The 24,304-nt window shown below is 34.9% G+C and overlaps 1 protein-coding gene across 1 annotated transcript in view; it reads right to left on the reverse strand.

Annotated features, from left to right (window-relative positions):
• LOC150089508 (ATP-dependent DNA helicase DDX31) overlaps positions 1 to 24,304 on the reverse strand; it is a 147,615-nt gene that overhangs the window by 21,685 nt on the left and 101,626 nt on the right. Inside the window, exons 12-14 of the mRNA XM_090389525.1 lie at positions 21,989 to 22,179; positions 17,672 to 17,747; positions 17,230 to 17,332 (exon numbers count right to left, since the gene is read on the reverse strand). Coding sequence (XP_090245651.1) covers positions 17,230 to 17,332; positions 17,672 to 17,747; positions 21,989 to 22,179 — 370 coding nt within the window. The remainder of the gene's footprint in view (positions 1 to 17,229; positions 17,333 to 17,671; positions 17,748 to 21,988; positions 22,180 to 24,304) is intronic.

A 24,304-nucleotide genomic window follows, 5' to 3' on the forward strand; every position in this document is an offset into this window, starting at 1 on the left:
TTTTAATTGTAATAATATTTTTTAATTTTTTAATTGGAAACTACAGAAATATATACATAAGGTTATGTTATTACAGAAATAATGATAGTTTTAATAGCATCATCTGTAACAACACAGTACTGCACTGCATGTGGCTTGTGCCATTATTCTGCACATGTTCTACTATAACACCAACAGCACGAAGTACAATATCCAAGAATACTAGTTACAGCAGTTGCATTCTGATATTTACAATAGTTAGTTGCATTCTGATGGTGACAAAGAAATGAAAATTTGATGAGTTTTATATTGAGTATGGTTTTACATATATTGCAAAAGATGGGCTGCAAATTCCTGTGTATTGTATGCCTAAAAATGCTGAGCAATGCTGCCATGCAATCTTCCCAACTGGAACAATATCTAAACCAAAACCACCCAAATCTAGCTAAAAAAACCAGCAGGTTTCTCTTTTTTTTTTTAGCATAAACAGAACTACAAGTTGATCTGGACAGAGTATAACAGAAAAATTAGAAAGTTAGATGGTGCCAATAAAGAATCCCTGTTAGCATATCAGATTGGACAGTACTGGAACATAGTTTCAGGAATCTGTGAAAGCCAGGAAAGCTTTGTATGAAATAGCTTTTTTAATCACAAAGCAAAAGAAACTTCACACCACTGGACAAACTCTTGTAAAGCCTTATATTCAGGCTGCTGCCAGAATTTTACGTGGAGAAGAAACTGAGAAAAAAATTACAGACAATTTCCCTCTCTGATTCTACAGCGACACATTGAATTGACGAATTATCTGATGATATAAAACTTCAAATTCTGCAAAAGATCAAATCATCATCCTTTTACTGCTATTAGCTGTGATGAACCTACCAATGCAGGAAATTGTGCACACCTACTTTTTTTTTTTTTTTTTTTTATGAGAACCCCAAACACAAGAGGTATTATAACTTATAGTACTTAGTACCGTGCTTGGGTTGGAGGTTGAGAAGACGAAAGAAGATATTTGTTGATATTGGACTTGAACTTCTGTAGATTGTAATTTTCAGAAAATACGTATGAAGGAAGGTTGTTCCAGAAAACGGCAGTTGAATGAATAAATGAGGAAGATGAAAAGTTGGTTCTGTGGGTTTGAAGTTGGACAGTAAATGGATGTTGGCTGGTGGCGGCACGTGTTCAGACTGTTTTGAAAGAGAGAGCAGGAATTATAGAAGCCAATTCAGAAGAACAGTGCCCATGGAAGTATCTGTAGAAGAGGCATGCAGCAGAAACAGTGCGTCTATGAGAAAGCGAGTGGAGAGACTCTGTTAGAGATGAATCATTAATTAACCTAACTGCCCTCTTCTGAATAGAATCAAGAAGCCTGAGAGAGGTTTTGGGGGCACCACCCCAGATGTGGGAACAATATTCCATGGCAGGGCGGATTTGCGATTTATACAGAGTGAGCAGCTGTTTGGGAGAAAAGTAACGCCGAGAGCGAAAGAGAAAACCAAGTTTTTTAGATGCAGAGGAAGCAATATTTGTAATGTGCTTGTGCCAAGAGAGATTAGAAGTCAGGGTAATCCCCAAAAGAGATATATCATTTTGCCTAGAAATCGGAGTGTCACTAAAGATAAGCATAGGAGCAGAAGAATCCTTTTTGCGAGATATAAGACAAGATTGAGTTTTAGAAGGGTTGAAATCAACTAAGTTGTCTTTGCCCCACTGGAGAATTACCTGAAGATCGGCATTTAAGGAATTGGCAGCAGATTTTCGAGAACTTGAAGCTGATTGAGCTGGACAAGGTTTCTCAAAATGGAAAGTTGAATGCAATGTGCTATCATCGGCAAAACTATGGATAGGATTTCCAGTCAATGGAAGAAGGTCATTGATATACAAGAGGAAAAGAGTGGGGGCTTTCCCCCACTCTTTTCCTCTTGAACCTTGGGGGACACCGGCATTAGTGGAGAAGTTAGAAGACAGAGAGCCATCTACCATCACCCTCAGTGAGCGATCAGAGAGAAAACTGGATAACCAATTACCAAAAACAGTTGGCAAACCATAAGATGGAAGCTTGTTTATAAGACCTTTATGCCAAACACGATCAAAAGCCTTTGAGATGTCAAGAGCAACTACTTGTGTTTCACCGAACCTTTCCATTGAATTAGTCCATAAATGGGTAACATAAGCCAGAATATCACCAGTGGATCGACACTGACGGAATCCATACTGGCAATCGCTGATCAGACGGAAGGTTTCTAGGTAGTTTAAGAGTTGGCGGTTAATTGATTTCTCCATTACTTTAGAAAGAGTAGAAGTAACTTGTTCATTGTGCAATATGTAGTTCACAATAGTGTGGAAGAAATGTTGTTTACTTGCACCTTGGAAAAGCTGATGACATCTTTGAAGATTAAATGCATTTCAAAATTCTTCGAAATGAATAACCTGGATTGTGAGAAATTGATTAGGATCAATACTAGACTCACAATTGGGATTTTGGCAAAAATTAAAGAAAAAATCTCATCTGTTTTAGGAATGCACTGTGTCATTCACTGCCAAGCATTGCCTTCTAAAACTCTGCCCAGCAATATGCATCAAGATCCCAACCTCTACATCAAGGTAATGAATTTTGTGAAAAAACAATGCATTAAACTCAAGATTATTAGACTGAGGTTCATTGGTTATCAAAGGGAAATATGCTTGGCCAGTTTTATGAGCTGAAAGAAGCAATTCCCTATTTTTTGAATATCAAAGCAAAGGCCAACTGCTTCAAATCTCCAAAAATGAAAGCTTTCAGCTGAGCTTGGCATATTTGGCAGATGTATTTGAAGCTTTGAACACATTAAATCTGAAACTGCAAGGGGTAAATACCACCATCATGGCTCATTTTGATGTATTGCAGGCATTTATAGCCAAAACTGAATTACAGATTCAGCATATTGGTGCTAAAAATGTTGCTTCATTTTCTCAACTTTATAAAACTCCAAAAGACAATTTCATGAAAATAATTTCCAAAGAAAAATAAACTGAAGACAAAACTTAGTTTGTCTTAGTTTGTCTTCAGAATGCATTCAGACAATATTTTCCTGATGTTGTGACTGAAAATTCTATTTGGAAACGTGAAGAATCCTTTTCTCATTAGTGTTCAATCTTTGCCAGAAGATGTCCAAGAGAAGTTTTTGGAACTCAATTTTGATTCAGCTGCCAAAGACAACTTTGGAAGGGGGGAAAAAATGCATTGGAGAATTTGAGTAAAATATCTATTTACTCTAAAACAAGTAAAGAAGCTTTGCATGTCCTTATCCCATTTTCATCAACATACGTTTATGAAACTAGTTTTGCTTCACTTCTGGCAATAAAAACAAAGCAATGCAACAGACCAGACATTGAAAGTGACCTACATTGTGCTCTTTATCTTCCACAGCACCTAACAGAAAAACGCATGGTAAACAAGTAAGCCCAAAGCTCTTATTAGTAAGAGTATGTATGTTTGGAAATATTTAAATATGAAATAAGTTTTTTTTTTTACATATTAACAGTTGTTTTGATTTAATTTTAATTCCCATAATGATAATTAATAAAGTTGCAATTTTCGAATTATATCAGGGGGAATGAGATTTTTATGGAAGTTGAAAATGGGAATGGATTCAAAAAGATTGAGAAACAGTACTATATTATCACACAAAACTTATATAATTAGTATTTTTATACCTCTTCTTGTATCTTTATGCCTCTGAAAATACAGAGGTATAAAGATAAAAGAAGATTTCAGATTTGAAGTGGTAATGATTTGTACGACAACAACATGGCATATATTAAAGTTGGGAATACTTTATCCAACAAAGGGGCTGAGACAAGGATGCAGCCTATCACCTTTATTGTTTAATTTTTTCTTGGAATGTGCTTTACAAGAATGGAAAAGAAGCTGTTATGGAATGGGAGTACCAATTAATGACAGATATCTTTGTAGTCTAAATTTTGCCAATGATCAGGTTATCACTGCACAAGAAGCTTATGATTTAGAATACATGTTGAGAAAATTGCATCTTACATATGACCAATGGGGCCTCAATATCAATTTTACAAAGAAAGAATACCTAAGCACAGGTGAACATCCTGATGAATTGAAAGTTACACAGTCTATACATCTAAAACCTGTTGACTTTTTCAAATATCTTGGATGTAGATTAACTAAGGAAGGATTGGAGAAAAAGGAAGTTTATACAAGAATTCATCAAAGTAGGAAGATTCTTAGTGCCCTCAACTCTATACGGTGGGACAACAATATCTCCCATAGAACCAAAAAACATATCGGACAGTCATTAGTGGAATCAGTACTTTTCTATGGATGTGAGGTGTAGGCACTGAAAGAGGGTGACAAAAAGAAGCCCTACAGATGGACTACCTACATCGGAGTGCTAAGGTTTCTAGGCTAGAGAGGATAATGAATGAGGAAATAAGAGGACGTATGCTCACGGATGAAGATATTATAGAACAAATAGAAAATAGGAGGTTGAGATGGTTTGGACATCTGCTGCACATGAATGAAGTGAGATGGCCTAAAATTATATATGAGTGGATACCAACAAGGGAAGAAAAGGCGAGGACGCCCTAGAAAAACATGGAAGGAAGGTGCACTATCAGCCATGAGAAAGAGAAATTTGAAAGTTGAAGATGCCCACGTCCAGTGACTTTGGAAAATGGGAATGACAAGGCAGTGATTTGCCATATTAAGGCAAACATAGATAGATAGAAGTGGTAATGATAATTACTGCCAAAAATCAGAATAAAAAAAAATTCATTAAAATGGGCAAAACTCTCTTGTATTTGCAAATAATCATTAAATATAGAAAACTGCTCGCTCTAAAGTTAAATGGCGTCCCCCATGATGCTAACAATACTTTAGATGAAGAATGGCAAAAATATAAGAAAACATTAGTAGAAGCTACAAAAGAAATGTGCAGAGAGGTCTGTAAAAGTATGAAATACAGAATGTCACTCTAGAAGTTAAAGAGTTAAGGAGAAAAAGTTAGAAGTGAAAGAGGCATTTAGAGAAGATAAAATAAAACTTTTAGCAAATAAAACTAAGAAATCCGTATTGGAATATAGAGAAAATTGCAAGAGGGCTAATATTTGTGTAAAAAAAAAAAAAAAAAAAAAAGCTTAACAAAACCTGAGACGATTTTGTGAAAAACCTAAAAAAACTGTCAGGAAAGTAGAAAAATGTTTGGAAAGTTGGTTAGAAACCTTAGAACAAAGGGAGAAATAAGTTACTTTTAAGGCAATGCTAAAAGTTCAGAAGTATCAATTAATAGGCACAGAGATATACTTGAATGAACTAAGCTTACCTTCAGTGCAATCAAGCATATCAGTATTTCTATTAAGGGCAAACTAAGATAATCAAAAATGATAACAAGTTAAAACAAAAGCCAAGGATATTTTAGAAGGGTGTGGTAAACACTCCTAAACAAAGGAGATGAAAGTGTCACTGAAAAAGAAAATACTGAAGTTCGGGAAATTTTGGATACTATCTCTGTTTGGAGAACAGTGAACAACCTAAGCAGTTAAACCTGCATAGAGTGTGATCTGTCTTTATTTTTAATTTCTTAAAGGACTAGAGATTATTCACAAAAGTTTCATGGTATTTCTTGTGCTATCTCTTCAGCAACTTAATTACTGTCCTTATTACACTATCAGCTTCACACATTTACCATTAGTCACTGAAGAAGTGGTACAAGGAGTGCATGAAACAACTGATAATAATCTACAGTCCTTTAAGAAATTACAGGGAAACTACACTCTACACATGAAGTATTTATATTTTCATTATTCTCCATTTCAATTTACCTGCACACCATGACACTATAAGAATAACTCAGATGCTTCCTCTATTACTGAAGTATAAAAGGTGATGAAAAATATCAGGGTGGAAAGAGAGCAGTGTAGACAAAATTAGACATGAATACCAAAAGCTGAAGGAAAAATATACTGCCCTATCATTAATATCCAGACATCTGCAGTATATGTGAGGTGATCTGATTGAGGTATATAAGACCTTGAATGGTTTTGAGCAGGCTTAATGCTGATGCGATTCTTCCTCTTGCTCAGATTACAAACCTGAGGGGACAAACTCAAATTGAGAAAAGACGGTTGTAGAATAGAGCAGAAATTTGCCATTAGCCAGCCTTCTGTCGTGAAAGTTGATAGCTTAAATAAATTGAGAAAAGAAGTGAACAAACTTCTGGAGTGAATGGATGGGTGAAATGGGATTTTTTTTTTTTTTTTTGGCTGACGCTGTATAAGCTTGCTCTCATGCATCATATGCCTCTGCTAATGCTAATATCTACAAATAACCTTCACTTACAGGAAAATTAATAACACATGCTGAAACTTTTAGCTTTTATAATAGCCTCTGGTCTCAGTGGAATACTCTCCACCAGTTTTCGTAAATGTCGTCCAATATTTTTCATCATTCAGCCTTCAAAGCAGCAGCCAGTTCAGCTGTTTTATGGGCAGCCTATCCTCACATACATCCAATGATACAATTAATCCAAGAGGTTCCCTATAGAACTGAGGTCAGAGCTCTAGGATAGACAGTCCAACTTTTTGACACTCATTCTCAAACCAGTACATTGCAATGCAGGCAGTATGACATGGTTCATTGTCCTGCTAATACAGGCATGGGCCTTCCCCAACATGCTGCCACAATGTAGGTAACACAGTATTGTCAGACATCTAGATAGACCACAGCATACATGGTTTTGTCTTAAACAACCAATGGTCTCAGGCCAAACCATAAAAATCATTCACAGACAATCATGCTGCCTCGGCCAACTTCATTGTCAGGATGATGTAGTCCAAAAGGTATCTTTCTCCAGCCATCCACCACACCCAGACATGACCATCAGACAGGTAAAACATGTAGCATGACTCATCATTCCAAAAAAAAGACTTTCCAATAGTCAACAATGCAAAAACGGCAGCCCTTACACCAAGCTGGATGGAGTCTGGCATTAGTCAGGGTGATTAGTGGCTTGTGGACAGCTGCACAAACATGTAACTCATATCATGCAGCATCCTGTGCACTGTACTGGTGCTGATGTGTCATAATCATCTCACTGAGGACCTGTGTATGTGCACAGCAACAACATTGACCCGCATTCTAAGCAGACAATTCTTTGTAGAGCTCTGCTGTCACATTCTGTCAGTTTCAGAGTTTTCTGGGCCATTTCGTGATAAAATCAGCACCAGTCCATACTTGCAGATCATATCACCCATTGTTGATCTAGGGATCATCAGTGTACCATTGAAATGTCACTGACCAAATGCTTACATGCCACTCTATTAACATTCCAGGCTGGGTCTGTTAACTCTGTCTATCATTTAAAATCATACCACTGTCTCCTGCTAAGACCTATAAGTATATTTAGAGTCACGTGTGACACAGTGCTTGGATAAGATTTGACATGCTGTGAATGGAGGGATGTCCAGATATTAAGGATAGAGCAGTGTAGTGTTACAGTGGTTACATTATATTATCCAGAGGCTGTTGACCAAAGGACAAGGTCTAAAAAAATCAGAGTAACACATTAATTGTACCAATATATATAAAAAAAAAAAAAAAAGATAATAAAATCAAATGCATACAAAATCTATTAAATATCTCAGAGAAGTGAGCTGTAAATATTGTTGAATATACACTTTGGAAAAAGAAGTCTGGTTTTAGGACAAACAGAAATTCTAGGATCAAATATTTACACTAAGAAAAATTATAGAAAAGTCATGGGAATATAACAACAACAACCTGTAATTAGAATTTATTGATCTTGAAAAGCGTATGTAAAGTACAAATATCAGATTTTTCAAATTTTAGAAAAATATGACATGGAGAAGAGCCTTTTTAAGAGGAATAAAAAGTGTGCAAAAATTGCAAATTGACATTAGGAACTGAAAGCAGCATTGGAAAATACTTTAAGGTGAACTTAGGCAGGGCTGCACCTTACTGTCAAAGGAGGTTGTTAATAATAGAATGTTAGTTACTGACAAAACTGTGTGAAAAATGTAAAAAGTGGATCATTATATACAGATGTTATTGTGCTGTTGAAATAGTAGCTTGCAATGTCTTCAAAAATCTCTGAATAAATTAGAAAAACTGCAAAAAATAAACCAACTTGTATATATATATAAAAAACGCTTTAATAAAAAAAAAAAAAAACTACATACAGGACAAAAATAAGATAAAACTGTGTATGTGTTATATATATAAAATAAGATACACTGATAAAATTAAAAATGATAAAACTATGAAGTTAAAAGTGATAAAAATAAAAACAAACATTATGATGCTAAGTGATAAAACAAAACCAAAGCTTTCAAAGGCAACTACCTCCTCTGTCAATTGTGGAATTTTACAGTGACAGTACATTCTTAAACAACACCAACAGGATCATAGCTTAGTACAACAGAAAGTTGTTTTGACATGTTTAACTTCCTCCAGTCTATTAAGGAGGTGCTGCAGTGGGACCAAGCACTATCCAATAGGGCCCTAATTATGCTATTTTTTTTTATGACATGGTTTATACCAGTGGTTTTCAACTGGGGTGCAACAACAACATTCCAGGGGTGCCACGTAATTTGGGTTTAAGTTACTTAAACTTATTATTTTTTAATTTATATGTTTATTTCATTATAAAAAGGTGTACAGTATCTTTTTAATTTTGTGGTGATCTATAATTGATGTTTACTTAGTACCTCTATATAAAGAATAAAATTACAGTCGAACTTCCCTATAACAAATTCGATAAATCCAGCAAAAAAATTCGTTATAGAGAAATTTCGTTATACAGAGAATCTTTTTTATTAGAAATTGTTATTTAATTAGAAAATGAAAATTAATCTACATTTATTTTGAATGTATTTTATTTCAAAAACACTTATTTAAATTACGTTTACACAATTTTCGCCGGTAAGTATCACAAATACTTCGTTTGCACAGTACAATTAAAAAATTGTCTGATTCTCAAAAAAAACCTCACATTTGTTCAGAGCATTAAAAACATTATCAGGAACATTTTCACAAAACTGTAGACCCACGAATCATTTTAAAAGCGTTAATCATTTCTTCACAAGAAATGCTTCATCGCTGATGTGTCTTCAGAGTCATCGTTAATTTCTTCGTGATCATGGTCGCATCTAACACTGTTCAGCAGTATTTCATCTTCATTTGGATGTTCTGTTGTAGTCAGATCTTGATCTACATAAACATAACTATCCAGTGTTATTTCATTTTCGATGTTTTCGGATGATTCTAATAATGTCCAAAAGTTTTTCAGTTGTGAAAGGGGCAGTTCATCTTGTTCACCCAGTTGATGTTCGACTTCTGTATTCAATGCAAATCCTGCTTTCGAAAAACAATTTTGAATAGTGTATTCAGTTATCGTTTGTCCAAACTTTTGCCAGTTCAGAGATGCAATCTCTAAGGTTAATTGTAACCTCCAAGTTTCTATTTTCTGATAATGCATTGACAAACTTCATTATTATTATCTTTCGATAATGAAATTTAAAATTTTTAATAATGCCTTGGTCCATTGGCTGGAGTTTTGACATCACATTTGGTGGTAAAAACAATAACTTCATACTTTTAAGTTTGGCAGAAATACTGGCAGGGTGCTGGACAGTTGTCAGTTACCAACACGATTTTCCTTTTTTTCTTTTGTTATACACTTGTCTAGTTTTAATATCCAGTCTTCAAAGATATCACTGGTCATCCACGCTTTTTTATTAAAGGTGTAGTCAACTTCCAAAGATTTTGTGCCTCTAAAACATCTTGGGTTTTTTGATTTTCCGATGACTAAAAGTCTTAATTTTTCACTTCCTGTCATATTTGCTCCAACTAGCACAGTGATTCTTTCTTTGTTTTCCGCCAAAACATTTATCATCCTTAAAAGCAAGTGTTCTATTCGGTAAACATTTAAAGAATAAACCCATTTCGTCAGCATTAAAAACATCCTTAGGTTCATATTCTTCCAAAATCTTCTTTAAGGTATTGTTCCTCCAGCTGTTGCAATCTTCTTCACTTACATTAACACTTTCTCCACAAATAACCTTTTCCACAATTCTGTGGAACTTCTTAAATTTATCTAGCCACCCAGTGCTCACATTAAATTCTGTATGTCCCAGGGACTGTGCAAATTTCAGAGCTTGTTGCTTAATTATTGGACCCGATATTAGTATATTCTTTTCACGTATCATTTGCACCCATTTTAGAACAGCTTTATCAACATCTTCGTATATAGACAACTTAATTCGCTTCTTGTCTGCTCCTCCTTCAATTGCATTTAAAATTGAATCTCGATTTTTTAAAATCGTAGATAAGCTGCTTGCAAGTATGCCATATTTCTCCGCAATATCTTTTTTCTTAAAACCCTGGTCAATATAATGAAGAATCTTTACTTTATCATTAATACTTAAACACTTTCTCTTCAACATTGTTTCTGCAATTGTAAAAATTACTGGACTGCAGCTCTTGCTCATACATACACCGCAAACTTCGCTGCGCTGGCCATATAGTGAATTGTTAGTACCGCCTACTCAATAACGTTCGCTTGCCAATTCAATAGTATCACGTGCCTTTTCCTATCAATCACTTTGAAGAAACATACGACATTCATTCATATATACACGAAAGAAAAGTTACGGTTAATGTATGCTGTATGTTACGTTTCAGAAAAAAATACAAGAGCATATAGCCTATGTGATTGATGACAAATTGTTCTTAAAGAACGAAATAAAAAAAAAAAAAAAATCATGAAAACCATCTACTGGGAGTCCAGTTAGATGAGAACGGACATATCATATAATGATTGACAGGAAGGTCACATGGTACGGTTGAGGTGAGAAGCAAATCTCATTCAGTAGGCATTACTAAAAACCAACTATATGGTAGCATTCTATGTATTGCCGCCACAGCACGCTAAAGGCTTACTGCAGCGAATTTCTTTTTCCCCTGAGCCAACATCAATTTACAAATCTATCCTATTTATTGTAAAGTTTATGACCACTTTTAAGAAAACCCATTTGGTTTTATAACTGTAACAAAAATGAAACAAAGACCCTCCTACGGGCATCAATGGCCACAAGTATTCACTAAAAGGATGATTAATTCCAGATGCTAATGCGTAATATTGGAGGGAAGGTGGTCGTATATTTGAGCAGCTGTTTAGCAGTAAATGCTTGAAAATCTTCAAAAATGCTTTTACTAATTTTTTTAAAAATTCGTTATAGAGAGAGACTAACACTTCGTTATATGGGGTTAATTTTACATGTAATTTCGTTAAATAGAAGTTCATAATAGAGAAGTTCCACTGTATATACTGTATATATATAATTTGTATTATGAAATGTAATTTTTATAATTATATTATTGTAATAAATATCATATAACATATATATTTTTTAATATTTTATATATATATATATATATATATATATATATATATATATATACAGTGAAACTTCTCCTAACGGACATCTCTCTACAACGGACATTTTCAAATTCCCCAACTCACCTCTATTGGTTTTAACGTGTTTGCAGCTTCTGTCTAGCGGACATTCTCTGTAACGGACGCGGACAGGCAATCTGCACTATTTCGTTTAGATTAGCACTTAATTTGATCTCCCCATAACGGACTGCGGGCGAGCTTACGGCCCTTTTCTATGAACTTTTCTTCCACGTATTGCCTCAATCGTGTGTTTATTTTCTATTTCCGATTCTCTGAATTTTATCAAGATTCATGTCGCGGTTCTAAACCCTTTTTCAAGAATTTTAAGGCACGTGTAAAACTTCTGATAAATTCGGTGTGCAGGGGGGGAATATGGTCGGCCTTTCGTCTTTTCAGTTTCAGTTTTCAGTTTTGTTCAGTGTCGTGTGAAGTGCACAATGTCTTCTCGTAAACATTTAACTTTAAAAGATAAATGTCGAACTCATTAATGCGTATGATTGGCAAAAAAATAGTGTTCGCAATCTCGCTGCAAAATTCAAAATCGGGAAGACGCAGGTAAGCGACATCCTAAAGAAAAAAAATGAACTGCTCAAACAATTTTGGCAACACGGAAATGATCAGGTTCAAAAATCATTCCCAAAAACTGTTGGACTTCAAATTGACAATGTTACATATGAGTGGTTTTGTCGCGAACGTGCTAAAAAAATTCCCATTAATGGGCCTATTATTAGGGAAAAGGCTTTGGAGGTTGCGAAATCTATGGGAGTTGAAATGAGTTCAAAGCTTCTGTGGGATGGCTAGACAAGTTCAAAACTCGGCATAAAATTTCTTGGAAAACTGTAAGTGGTGAAGGTGGATCTGTTGATACTGGGGTTGTAACAGAGTGGACCGTCAAATTGGAAGATTTATGTCGTGATTTTGAAGCTAAGGATATTTACAACTGTGACGAAACAGGGTTGTTTTTTAAAGCTCTTCCTGAAAAAACAATGAGTCTAAAAAACGAAAAGTGCCAGGGCGGAAAAATTTCTAAGGAACGCTTGACTGTACTATTGTGTACAAATATGCTGGGAGACTTTGAACAACCTCTTGTTATAGGAAAACCACAAAATCCTCGTTGTTTCAAGGGCATAAAGTTGAATCTTTTGAATGTTGACTGGAAGTCTAATAAAAAAGCGTGGATGACACGAGATATCATGAGCGAATGGATAAGTCACTTTAACCAAAACATGATTCGTCAAAACAGAAAAATTATTCTTTTCATGGATAATGCTGCATCTCACCCGCACATTGAATTGTCCAACATTCAAATCGTTTTTCTGCCACCAAACACATCTCCAGAGTGTCAGCCCTTGGATCAAGGGATAATAAAAAATTTTAAACTTCACTACAGAAAACGTGTTTTAAGACATCTCATTGCAAACATGAACGATGTAACATGTGCGAGTGACCTTGCAAAGAAAATCAGCATCCCAGATTGCGATTCAATGGATTTCCTCTTCAGTAAATGCAATTAGAAAACAAACTGTCGTGAACTGTTTTGTAAAGTCTGGCTTCTCAAACGCAAAAATTGAAGTTGTGAACAGCAATGTGGAGCACCAAGAAGAACAAGAACTTCAACATCTATTGATAATGTACGATACTTCAGCTACAAGTGACCCTGGCTACAAAGATATAGACTCGAACCTCACTACAGAAGATGGTGCTCTAGATATCAAGGACATTATCATTGATAGTTTTCAAGATGTTCCTCATGAGGATGAAGAAATGGAAGGAGGTCATTCATTCAGTCGAAGAACATATTAACAACGAACCACCGATGAAAATAGAAGAAGCGCTCATACAAATCAATCGTTTAAATGTTTTTCGCCACTGAAGAAGATACTGAAGGACTTTCGATGGTTTCTTCACTCCAAACAAATGTTGAAAACAAAATTATCAGCCGGAAGAAGGTGCAGAAGAAAATAAGTGATTACTGTATGCATTTTTCTTAAGATAAAGTCATAATATGCATAGCACAATTGTATGTATATTATTTACAAAAATATTGTGCAAAATCTGTATATATTTTAATTTAATTTTACATTAAACGTTTAACGATTTTTCTTTCTTTCTTTTTTTTTCTCCCTCAGACTTCTTGTTAGCGGACACTTCTCTCTAACGGACACATTTTCGTTCCCCATGGCTGTCCGTTAAAGGGAAGTTTCACTGTATATATATATATATAGAGAGAGAGAGAGAGAGAGAGAGAGAAAATTGAGTAGGGATGCCGCAAAATAAAATAAATTACTTAGGGATGCCGTTATTAAAAAAAGGTTGAAAACCACTGGTTTATACAGTGCTATAGTGTGTCCCCAACACATATGATTCCTACAGACTTATCTTCACTCTAGGGCCATCTCTACAAACCAAAACAACAGGGAAAAGAAGGTACCCATCACCTACAAGGTAAACTGAATGAAAGGAGAAAATCCATTAAGAAAATTGATAACTTCATCCTTAAAGATAGAAGATTATCAATGAAAATAAACTACAGGTAGTCATCGACTTATGACCAAGTTAGGTTCCGACCGACCGGTCGTAATGCGATCTGGACATAAGTCGGACCAGTTTAGGTAAATCAGACACTGTGTACAACACAATTGGTTTGCTATTTACAAAAATAAAAAATATGAAAAAGATATCAAATACTGTATAAAACCTAAAAAATATTTTATCTTAAAGAACTAAACAAAACATATGTAGAAAATAGATAAGAAATATTTTACTGACCACTTGTGCTTGGCTGCAGGTCATCAATGAAAAACAACTCCCACTTGATGTAGTGAGAGTTGTTTTTCTCATAAACATGTTGATTTTTGTCTGAATTGTTTGTTTCCATTTCTGCTCGTAAATTTCACGGTATGGCCGAAAAGCATCTTGTACCATCTGTCCAATCCCTGCAACTCGTTCAATGTTTGGGTCCATTTCCTCAAAATGTGTAAGAAGTTTATTTAGTAGAGAAAAACCTTTAGATAACCCTCTAGTCTAGTATTGAATTTTCTTTCTGGTTCTTCCTCATCTTCATTTTTCTCTTCTTCTATCTTTTCTTCTTCGGCCATTCTTTCTTCTTCCATAGCGATAAGTTTTTCATTCGTAAGTTCTCCAGATTCTTGCTCTAGCAGCTCCCCAACATCTTCCACTTCAATCTCTAAAGAAAGTCCATTTGCCAGTGTTACAATATTTTCCGTAACCATTTCAAGTTCGTGTTCACTATCAAATTCATCAATAGTATTAACAAAATGCTGGACACAGTTTTTCCAGATTCCATTCATGCATTTCTTTGTCACAGCCTCCTACGCGGCCGCAATATTTTTGATGCATTTATAAATATCGTACTGTTTCCAAAACTCTCGCAAAGATAGTTCTGGGTCGGCTATAGCCTGGGCGAAAGTGGTTCGAAGATAGTGCGCCTTAAATGTGGAAATCGCCCCTTGTCCATAGGCTGAATGAGTGGAGTTGTATTTGGCGGCAAATAAACAACTTTTACATCTGGATGGAGGTGGTCTAGGTGAGATGGATGGCCAGGTGCATTATCTAAGATTAATACAATTTTGAAAGGAATTTCTTTCTCGAAGAAATATTCACGAACTTGAGATACAAAACAATTTAGAAACCAGTCTTCAAACAATGTTTGAGTCATCCAGGCTTTTCGGTTTGAACGCAAGTATACAGGCAGAGTGTGCTTGTTTACATTCTTGAATGCACGGGGATTTTCAGAATGATAAATTAAAAAAGGCTTCAGTTTAAAACCTGCGATGTTCCCGCCAAGGAGCAAAGTCAGCCTATCTTTAAGTGCCTTAAAACCAGGCATGCTTTTGGCTTCTTGGTGAATGTAATTTCATTCTGGCATCCTTTTCCACAACAATCCAGTCTCATCCACGTTGATACCCTTCTTCCGTAATTATTTCATCCAGACTTTTAACAAACTCTTGAGCTCCTTCCACATCCGCACTTGCTGATTCTCCAGTGACTCGAACCCTATGAAGGTTGAATCTTCTTTTGAATCTTTTGAACCATCATGTACTTGCTATAAATGTCTGAGTGTAATCTTTTCCGGCACGTTTCTTCAGCATCTGAAAGAGACTTCTAGCCTTCGATTGTAAGAAGGCTTAACGGTATTCACTTCTGTATCTGATCTTCCATCCAAAGAAGCAATAATTTTTCCATTTCATGGATGGGCCCTGTACATTGTTTTGTTATCACTGTTGCTCGCATGGGTGCCGAACCTTTAACAACTTCATGAATCCTTTCTTTGTCTTTCAAAATTGTCGACACTGTAAAATGAGATAACTTAAAATCACATGCGATCGCATTCACCTTCTTTCCTTTTTCATGCTGCTTGATCACTTTCAATTTTGTGTCTAAATCAATGGCCTTTCTTTTTTTCTTGACAGGTCTAGGAGTAGACAAAGGCACTTTCCTCTTGGTTGACATGTTTAGGGGTTTTAAAAAAATGCTAATTGTAACACAAACATAACCGAACCAAAAATAGTGAACGTAATGTATGCAAACAGAGATCAAGATGCATGAATCACAACATACATACATCGGTGAGATGTTTTGTTCGACTGTGATGGCAAAGCTGACTAAACAGATTAAGACTAGCTTATTCGTGCCAAACACACGTTACTGGGCAGTGGACTGACGCTACATGCACAACCGTTCCCATTAGGCTTCAGGGACCACACGGATAGGGCGTGTGAGTGTAGTATAAAAATCTGAGAGCACTGCATTAAAAGAGGGTTGACGTGCGTATAGCATTCTTCCTAGCAACAATCTTGTATGTATGCTCAGTTCAGACTGAAACCCGGTGCGAGATGCAGTAGCAGTCGTAAAGCGTATAAGTCGTAAGTCGACGACTACCTGTATAAAAAGGTCAAGAAGCAGGTTCTCAAAAAATCAGAATCCCCAGAAATTAGAATTTCTGAAATGGAAGAAAAAGAAATGCAACTAACAGTGGAAATAATGGTAAGGCCATGTTACAAATGAGGAAATAAGAAAAAAGCTTGGAGCAAACAATATTCATGATAGGTGAAGAATACTTAAGATAACAGACAGGCAGAAATAATGGTAGATTAGCTAAACAGCCATCTGAAGCAAAAATGAATGTAATAAGCAAACATATCTAGAGGTAGTTGGACCAGTCGTGTCAAGCTAGCATAGCGCTTACTCTGGATAGGACTAAAGATCTAACAGGAAATAGGATAGCATAGAGGAAATTAGTGAACAGAATGCTAACCTATAATACCCACAGTAACCTATATACACCTTGGGTATAACAGATAACAACAATGATGATAATGACTGTGCCACAAGTACCATTTATCAGCATCTTATACAAACCCCTTTGAACATCGCTTGTATGCTACACAATGAAAACAAGCTCTACGAGATCAGGGATCAATACCATTCCTTGATATTATGGAGAAATATTAAATATATGAAAGTTAAAAGAGCACTAATAGTTTGTGATACACAAAATATTCATTTTATCTACAAATTCTTCAAGTGATATCAAAAAAGGAGCAGTCCTAACTTACTCTATGGATATCATTCACTAAAGTCCAATTTTGCCAGATGACTTAAAAAAACTTACTTATTTTAATAACAAATGAAAACAGCAATGTCAAATTTCTAGAAATAAAATTTCTTTAATTCTTAATTATAACCTAAGACAGCAATTCCATTCATAAGACTGGTATTAACAATACAGAAAAAATACCTTTATGGGCAACTTCCAGTAATTCTTTTTGTTTATATACAGTATTTTCATATTTTAACTGTAAAGCAGTAGCATGCTCCTCTACTGTCACTGAAAAATGGACCTATATAAAAAACAAGTAAGATTTTGCAGGAAATGAATATTAATTAATGATCATTATAACCAAAAAAATGTAACCATTCAAAGCAATGTAACCAATAAATTAACCATTTAATTTTTTAATGATAAATTGATAGAATTAGAAATGAAAAACAGATACTGTATCAATAATTTTAAACATTTCTAAACTTATAATCAACACATCCTCTAGACATAAAAAAAATTAAGTTCAGCTCATACTATAAGGAAGTAATGAAAAACAGTTTGTAAAACAGTTTGCTTCATAATACCAACATAAGAAAAAAAAAATTAACATATCAGATCCTAAAAGCTATCCACATACCTGTCCTTCTGATTCAAAATAAGACACTAATAACTTTAGAGATTTCAGCAATTCTGTCATACCCAATTCTTGAAGGCTATAAAAATATTAAAAAAAAAAAAAAAAAAAAAAAAATTTTAAATAAACATTTTATAAAATAAAAAATATAGAAAAACAAAATATACAATTTATAAAATATTCCTCTCTTTGGAGCATAGATGCCACACTTTTAACCCCCCCCCACCCATTCACTCCAGGATGGAGTGAATGGGTGGGGGGGGTTAAATAACACAATGTTTTTAGTCGCCAAACCATTCAACTATACATCTCTGGCTAAACTTGTGGGAAAAACATATAATGTGGTTTACATGTAGACTTGTATAAGGTCACAACATGTCCTTCAGTTGAGTGTGGACTGTCCACAGATGCCACTAGCCAACTGTCTATCCAAAATAACAATCCCTGGTTAACTACTAATTTGGAAGTTAGAAACAATATGAAATTTTTTATAACTTCCAAAAAAGACAATTTTTATTGCAATAGTTTTGGAAGTGATTTTGTACAATTTTCACATCGTAACTGTGTGCAAGAACCTGCCACTGTCTTTGCACTGTCTGTGTGCCCTGCCACTGTCTTTGCAACTATTCTGCTTGAAGGGTAGCATGCAACCTGACAGGTGCTCATACTACTACTACAAAGTTTAAAGTATGTGTGCTTATTGTTCAAGGTTGCTTGCTTTTCCTCTTCCACTAATTCTATAAATATCTAGTCTTAAACAATTTGTTTTTGAAAAATTTATTTTTTCATAATACAAATCAGAACACAAAATTCACTCAAGGTTACTAATCTGTAGCATCAAAAAGCATAATTTTGAAATTTCACATGCTTCATAATGTGCCAGATTTGAAAAAGTTGCAACTAATAGTACAATATATACACATTTTTTTAAAATATTTATATACATAATGAGCAGAAATATATGCAGGTTTAAAATTTTTCATATTTATATTGTTTTTTTCATGTTTATATTCAATCTAAAACTTTTTTTTTTTTCAATTAAACAAATAAGGTTTTTTTTTTTTTTGAAAACAAGTGAAAAAACAGCATTTCATTTTATTTTTTTATTAAAAAATAAAAAAGTTACATACATTAAGTAATCCAATCCATTACGAAAAGATGAAATATTGGTACTGTCCAAGCCGCTGTAATGTCACTAAATGCAGATTTGCCTACAAGACTAATCTGGGATATCCCATGACAAGCCTTCCATCTCCAAAGCCACCCTTCAGAAGTTTATGGGCCATCATCTCCACCAAGTAGCTCATGAAATTTAAGTGCCTGTGCTTTCAAAATTACCCCATTTAACAGTGTACTCCTTTCACTATGCTTCTGTAGAAACCACTTATATAAGCATTGGCCCGCGTCACTGTTTTCACAAAATTTAGTTTTCTTTATTTCGAGGCCTACTTCATCTTCTATGAAGTCTATGAACAAATACAATTTTTCTTCCTCTTTCATCCAACTGCAAATTGTTTCTTCTGCAAGTCCATACTCACAAAATATACTGTACAGTAAACCTCCGCTATCCGCGGTATCTGTATTCATGGTTTCGCGTATTCACTGTTGCTGATTGAATATAAAATGAAACCTAAAAAAATGCGAATTTTAAATCGCCGTGAACATTTTCCGCCATAAAAAAACATGGGCATGGCTAAAATCATCTTTCCTGGTCAAAACAGTGCTCAGTGGGTGGGGGGGTGACAAAATCGCGAGCGTGAATGTTTCTCGCTAATCCTTGTTCAGTATGTACTATGTGCTTGTCATGGAAGGTTTCATCATTTGCTTTTAATTTATATGCTTATAAATTGAATAAATTTATCAATTTATAAATTCATATATGCTTACAAAAGTGAAAAATCTACCATTTTGCAGTGTGTTAGTGTAAACAGACTTTTTTGAGTGTATTAACGGTAGAAAGTGACTTTATTGTGGACAAATTCTTTTCTAACCCCTACAAAAATATGGCTATGAATAACAAGGGAATTGTGAAAAGATCAAAGAAGGTGATGACATTAGCGAGTAAAATTCAGTTATTAGACAAAATTTCTAATGGTGAAAGTGTCTCGTCAGTGGCAAAACATAAAATCAATAAGTCAATGGTACGATCAATCAAGAAATTGGAAGAAAAAATCCGCCGTATTGTCCGTGAAAACGCGCTAATTGCTTCAAAAATTTGCTCTGTAACTCGTGATGTTAAATTAGAAAAAATGGAAAAGGCTTTAAATCTGTGGATAGAAGACTGAACTCAAAATAAAATTCCCTTAAGTTCACTTATCATTCGTGAAAAGACAAATCATCTTTATCAACACTTTAGCGAAACTGGTGATAGCACCGGCGGGATAAGTTTTTTAGCTATAGCAAAGGCACTGGATTGAAAGATTTGTTTGAAATTTCTAATAAATATTACATTTAACATTAAATTGTTTCTTATTTTCATTTCAATGCCTTATGCTTGCATTTCACTATGTACTGTTCATGTACATAGTCATATTATGTAGGTACATATAATACATACATAGACAAAATTTTAGACTAGTTTTTCTTATATATTTCATACTTTGGAACAGAACCCCTTTATTACTATGGGAGCCATAACTCAGTATTCGCATTTTCGGTATTCGCGGCATTTCTCAGGAACGTAACCCCGCAAGTAGCGGGGTTTACTGTATTTTGTTTTGCCACTCTTAACTCTTTTTGAAATCTTTATAAGTTTTCTTCAAATGTATAATTTTTCCTTTTAGTGGCCATTACTTCAATCCTACTGATTTACTAATTTTGCCATGTATTTATTTCTGATGCCCAAGAATTTACAGTGTTTGAGAAAACTAAATAAAACCAAACCTGTCTAACCTATCATAGTGCTGAAGTGAAGTCAAGTGATTTCTCCAAAAATCACTTGTCACTTCATGTATATTTTTGTCTAATTTAGTCCTTAGCAGTTTTTACTACCCTAAGTGTAACTTTTAATTGGGGAAACAGTGTTTACAAAAATTTACTTTGTAACTAATGTAATGTGCTTGATGAACAGTAGCCATATTCCCCTCCAGAGGTAGCTGTTTGTAATTAGCATTCCACTGATACTCTTTTATTGCATCTCTAACTGAGGGGGGAAAAACTGGGTGTCTACAGTAATTAGTCTCTGACAAATCCTACTGTTTACAAAAATTACTCTGCAACTGAATATATCAAAGTAAATATACAGCCAATGTTTAGCTAATTCCCCCTCCTGGAAATATGATAGTAGGAAGTACAGTAAATACAAATATACAGTATTTACTATTTACAGTTTCCATCATGAAATTGTTAGTTCTTTGAACACACTACTTTTTTTTTATAATTCATTTTAGATGACATGATCATACTGTGGTATACCCAAAACCAATCCCAAACCCAAAACTCAGCTAATTATGAAGAGGTGTGTTATATACGAGCTGCACTGTATCATCTGAAATTGAAATTTTATTTTGTTTTTCCTCTGCAAATGCACTAAACTACATAAAACAACCTCACAAACATGCAAAGAAAAAAAGAAAATTATGAATCAAACTTTTACAGCACCACTGGACTGTGCTGTTGATAAGTAAAAACCAAGCATTGCTGTGAAACAGACCCCAAATCAGTTTGCTGACACATGGTTACCACAGTCCTATGCTTTCATTCACAGTCATGTTCAGTGACTGCTTAAGCAGAATATCCATTTGTATCAGTGACATATCCCTTGCATGCTGCTTGATGTGTATCAGCAACAAGTGCCAATGAGCAATTTAAATAGATTTTACTTTGCTACTTTTTACTTTACTGTATTTTTTTTACTTTGCTTGGTTTTATTCTGCTGACTCTTCTTTCAGAATACTCCTAACAAGTACTCAAGATTACATTATGATCAGGAAAAAAAAAAATATTTTTTATGAAATATTTTTACAGGAATGGGAGAATCTCTTCCATGCCAAGTTAACACAACTAATAATGCAGATATAACACAAACCTATAACTAGATAAAAATTATAATCATACAATTTTTCTGTAATTTATGCTATCCCTTCTCCAGCAGGCTTATTCCTACAGAAAAGATAGTACAAATTTCCAAAAGTTCTATTATTACACTTTTTCAATAGCAACGACTGATGCTTCAAGACATCAAACATATGCACAATGATTCCCAAAAATCGACAGCCTTTTTACAGAATGCAGCACTAGTTATTAATGATGAACTTTCATGCCAAGTAATGTTTTAATTTTTCGTTTTTCATTTATAAAAGTTCTCCTGAAATTACTTACTTTATTTTATATTGTTGAAGCATCTCAAGAAATCCAATTTCAGTTGGGATGAGAAATATTAATGCTTGACCTTGACTTCCTATTCTAGCTGTCCGACCCACTCTATGCACATAATCTTTTGGTTTGGAAGGAGCACTATATTGTACTATCCAATCTACTGATGGCAGATCTAATCCCCGTGCTGCAACATCCTTGAAAAACAAATTTACGTAAATGCCTCTAAAAATAAAGAACTGCAGAAAAATAATTTTTATAGCATTAAAATTATAGCTTTACATGACTTATCACACGTTTACTAGAAAATAATTTACAAGAATCAAGAAAACAATCACTACAGACAGCCATGAGCAATCAAGCTGATAACATAAATGCATCATCTCCAATTAATGATAGTGTCATGTTTTATTCAGGATTGGTTGAGTGGTCTCAAGCTGAGCTCACAATGTCTTCTGAATTTCCACTTACAAACAAAAAAATTATTGAATTCACAGGCAATATTCAAGTAATCTCACACACACACACACAGTAATTTGAGATATTCCTTCAGCAACTGTGGTTGATATCAGAAAGGAAAGCAGGCTGTTTTTCAGTGTGCATAGGGGCAACAAAGCATGATGCACCAGCGCATTATAATTGCAAACTGCATACACTCATAAGCCAAAGCATTATGACCACCCATCTTTAGTGAAGATGGGTGGTCATCACTCCTAGGTCCACAGTACCTAGGAGTGATGACCACCAACAGGTGCAGCATGTACTGTGACAGCACAGGTGGTGTCTGTCAGTTCATCAGTACAAAGCCTGTACAATGAGAAAAGGAAAAACCTGATAGTCTGAATTGGGATTGATTTGCAATGCTAGAAAGGCAGGGCCAGCATCTCAGCAACTGCAGGCATTTTTGGCTGTTCATGGACTGCCGTAATGAAGGTGCGGCAAGAATAGTCCGGAGAGAGAGAGACTCGCCCAACATGGTGGGATGAATGAAGAGACCACCACTGGTCAACAGTCAAGATGAATGGCAGTTGGCACATGCTGTACAAGACAACAGACAACACAGGATCCCTCAATTAATAGCAGACTACAACCAAGGCACACAGAGAAAAATTTTGGCTTGTGAGTAAATATTCTGTTGACAAGTTTTCCATTTTGCAGGAAGGAAAAATTCACAGGCTGTCATGAGAAAAAAAAATCCTACAACTCCATCCAAAACTAACTTGACCAACCACCACAAACAGCCCATTAGAAACTGATAACATCACTATCAGGTATAAATCACTGTGGTCTGGTGATGACAATGAATCAAACCTTTACAAATCAGAGCAAGTCAATAGTCATTATACAGAAAGTAGTGTCAGGAAGGGCTAATGACAGACACCACAGGAAGTCTCATAATTAACTATCAGAAGGAAACACAAGGTCTGTTATAGTGCATCTGCCAGCAAACTTTTCCACCATAGGAGCTAATTTACAAAATACCAAAGTCTTGAGACTGACCTATCAGTTTTTTTACAATCTTATCTCTATCTTGAATAAAGTATGTAACTGTAGAATTATTAAAAATTTTTATTATAAAAACACATTAAGTACGTACATAAAATGTGGAGTAAATTTAAACTAAATTAGGCAAGTAATTAATCTTGATACCAAGAAAACTTCAAACCTTGATGGCATTTTAACACTGTTGATGCATTACACTTTTTACACTTTCTCATTCCACTGGCATTTTTCCTTATGAATTGAAATTTTCTCATATTCAGCCAGGTCTTAAAAAGAGTGACAAATCTTTCCCTTTACTTATGTAAACACCAAAAGGAAGGGGATGAATCCAATAAATAAGTAAACACCAAAAAGGTAGGGTCCAATCAATATGAATAGTTTGATTGTTACTGTGCCTGCTCAGGATGCTGACAAACTGAATGAGTATTTTGCATCTACATTCACACAAGAAATTCTTTAGGGAAGGGGATGCCAGAAGCTTATCAAACTCTAACGGGGAGCCAAATTATTTTGTAATAACTGAGGGGGAAGTGGAAGAGAAATTGTTGAATTTAAACATAAGAAAACAACCTGGGGCAAATGGTATCTATCCAATTATATTAAGAGAGGCTGGGAAGGAAGTAAGCAAATTGTTAACCATAATTATGACAGTATCCTTGGATTCAGAGGAATGGACATCTCCACTCTGAGAGGATCCACAGACTGGAGATGTGCAAATGTGTCCCCAGTTCACAAATGAGGATCACAAATGAGGGTGACATGGATAATTACAGACCTGTTAGTTTAGCTTCTGTTTCAGAGAAAATAATGGAGTTGCCG

Source organism: Mastigoproctus giganteus, chromosome 2 (assembly GCF_048544385.1).
Source record: "Mastigoproctus giganteus isolate SK-2022 chromosome 2, ASM4854438v1, whole genome shotgun sequence".
Lineage (NCBI taxonomy): Eukaryota > Metazoa > Arthropoda > Arachnida > Uropygi > Thelyphonidae > Mastigoproctus > Mastigoproctus giganteus.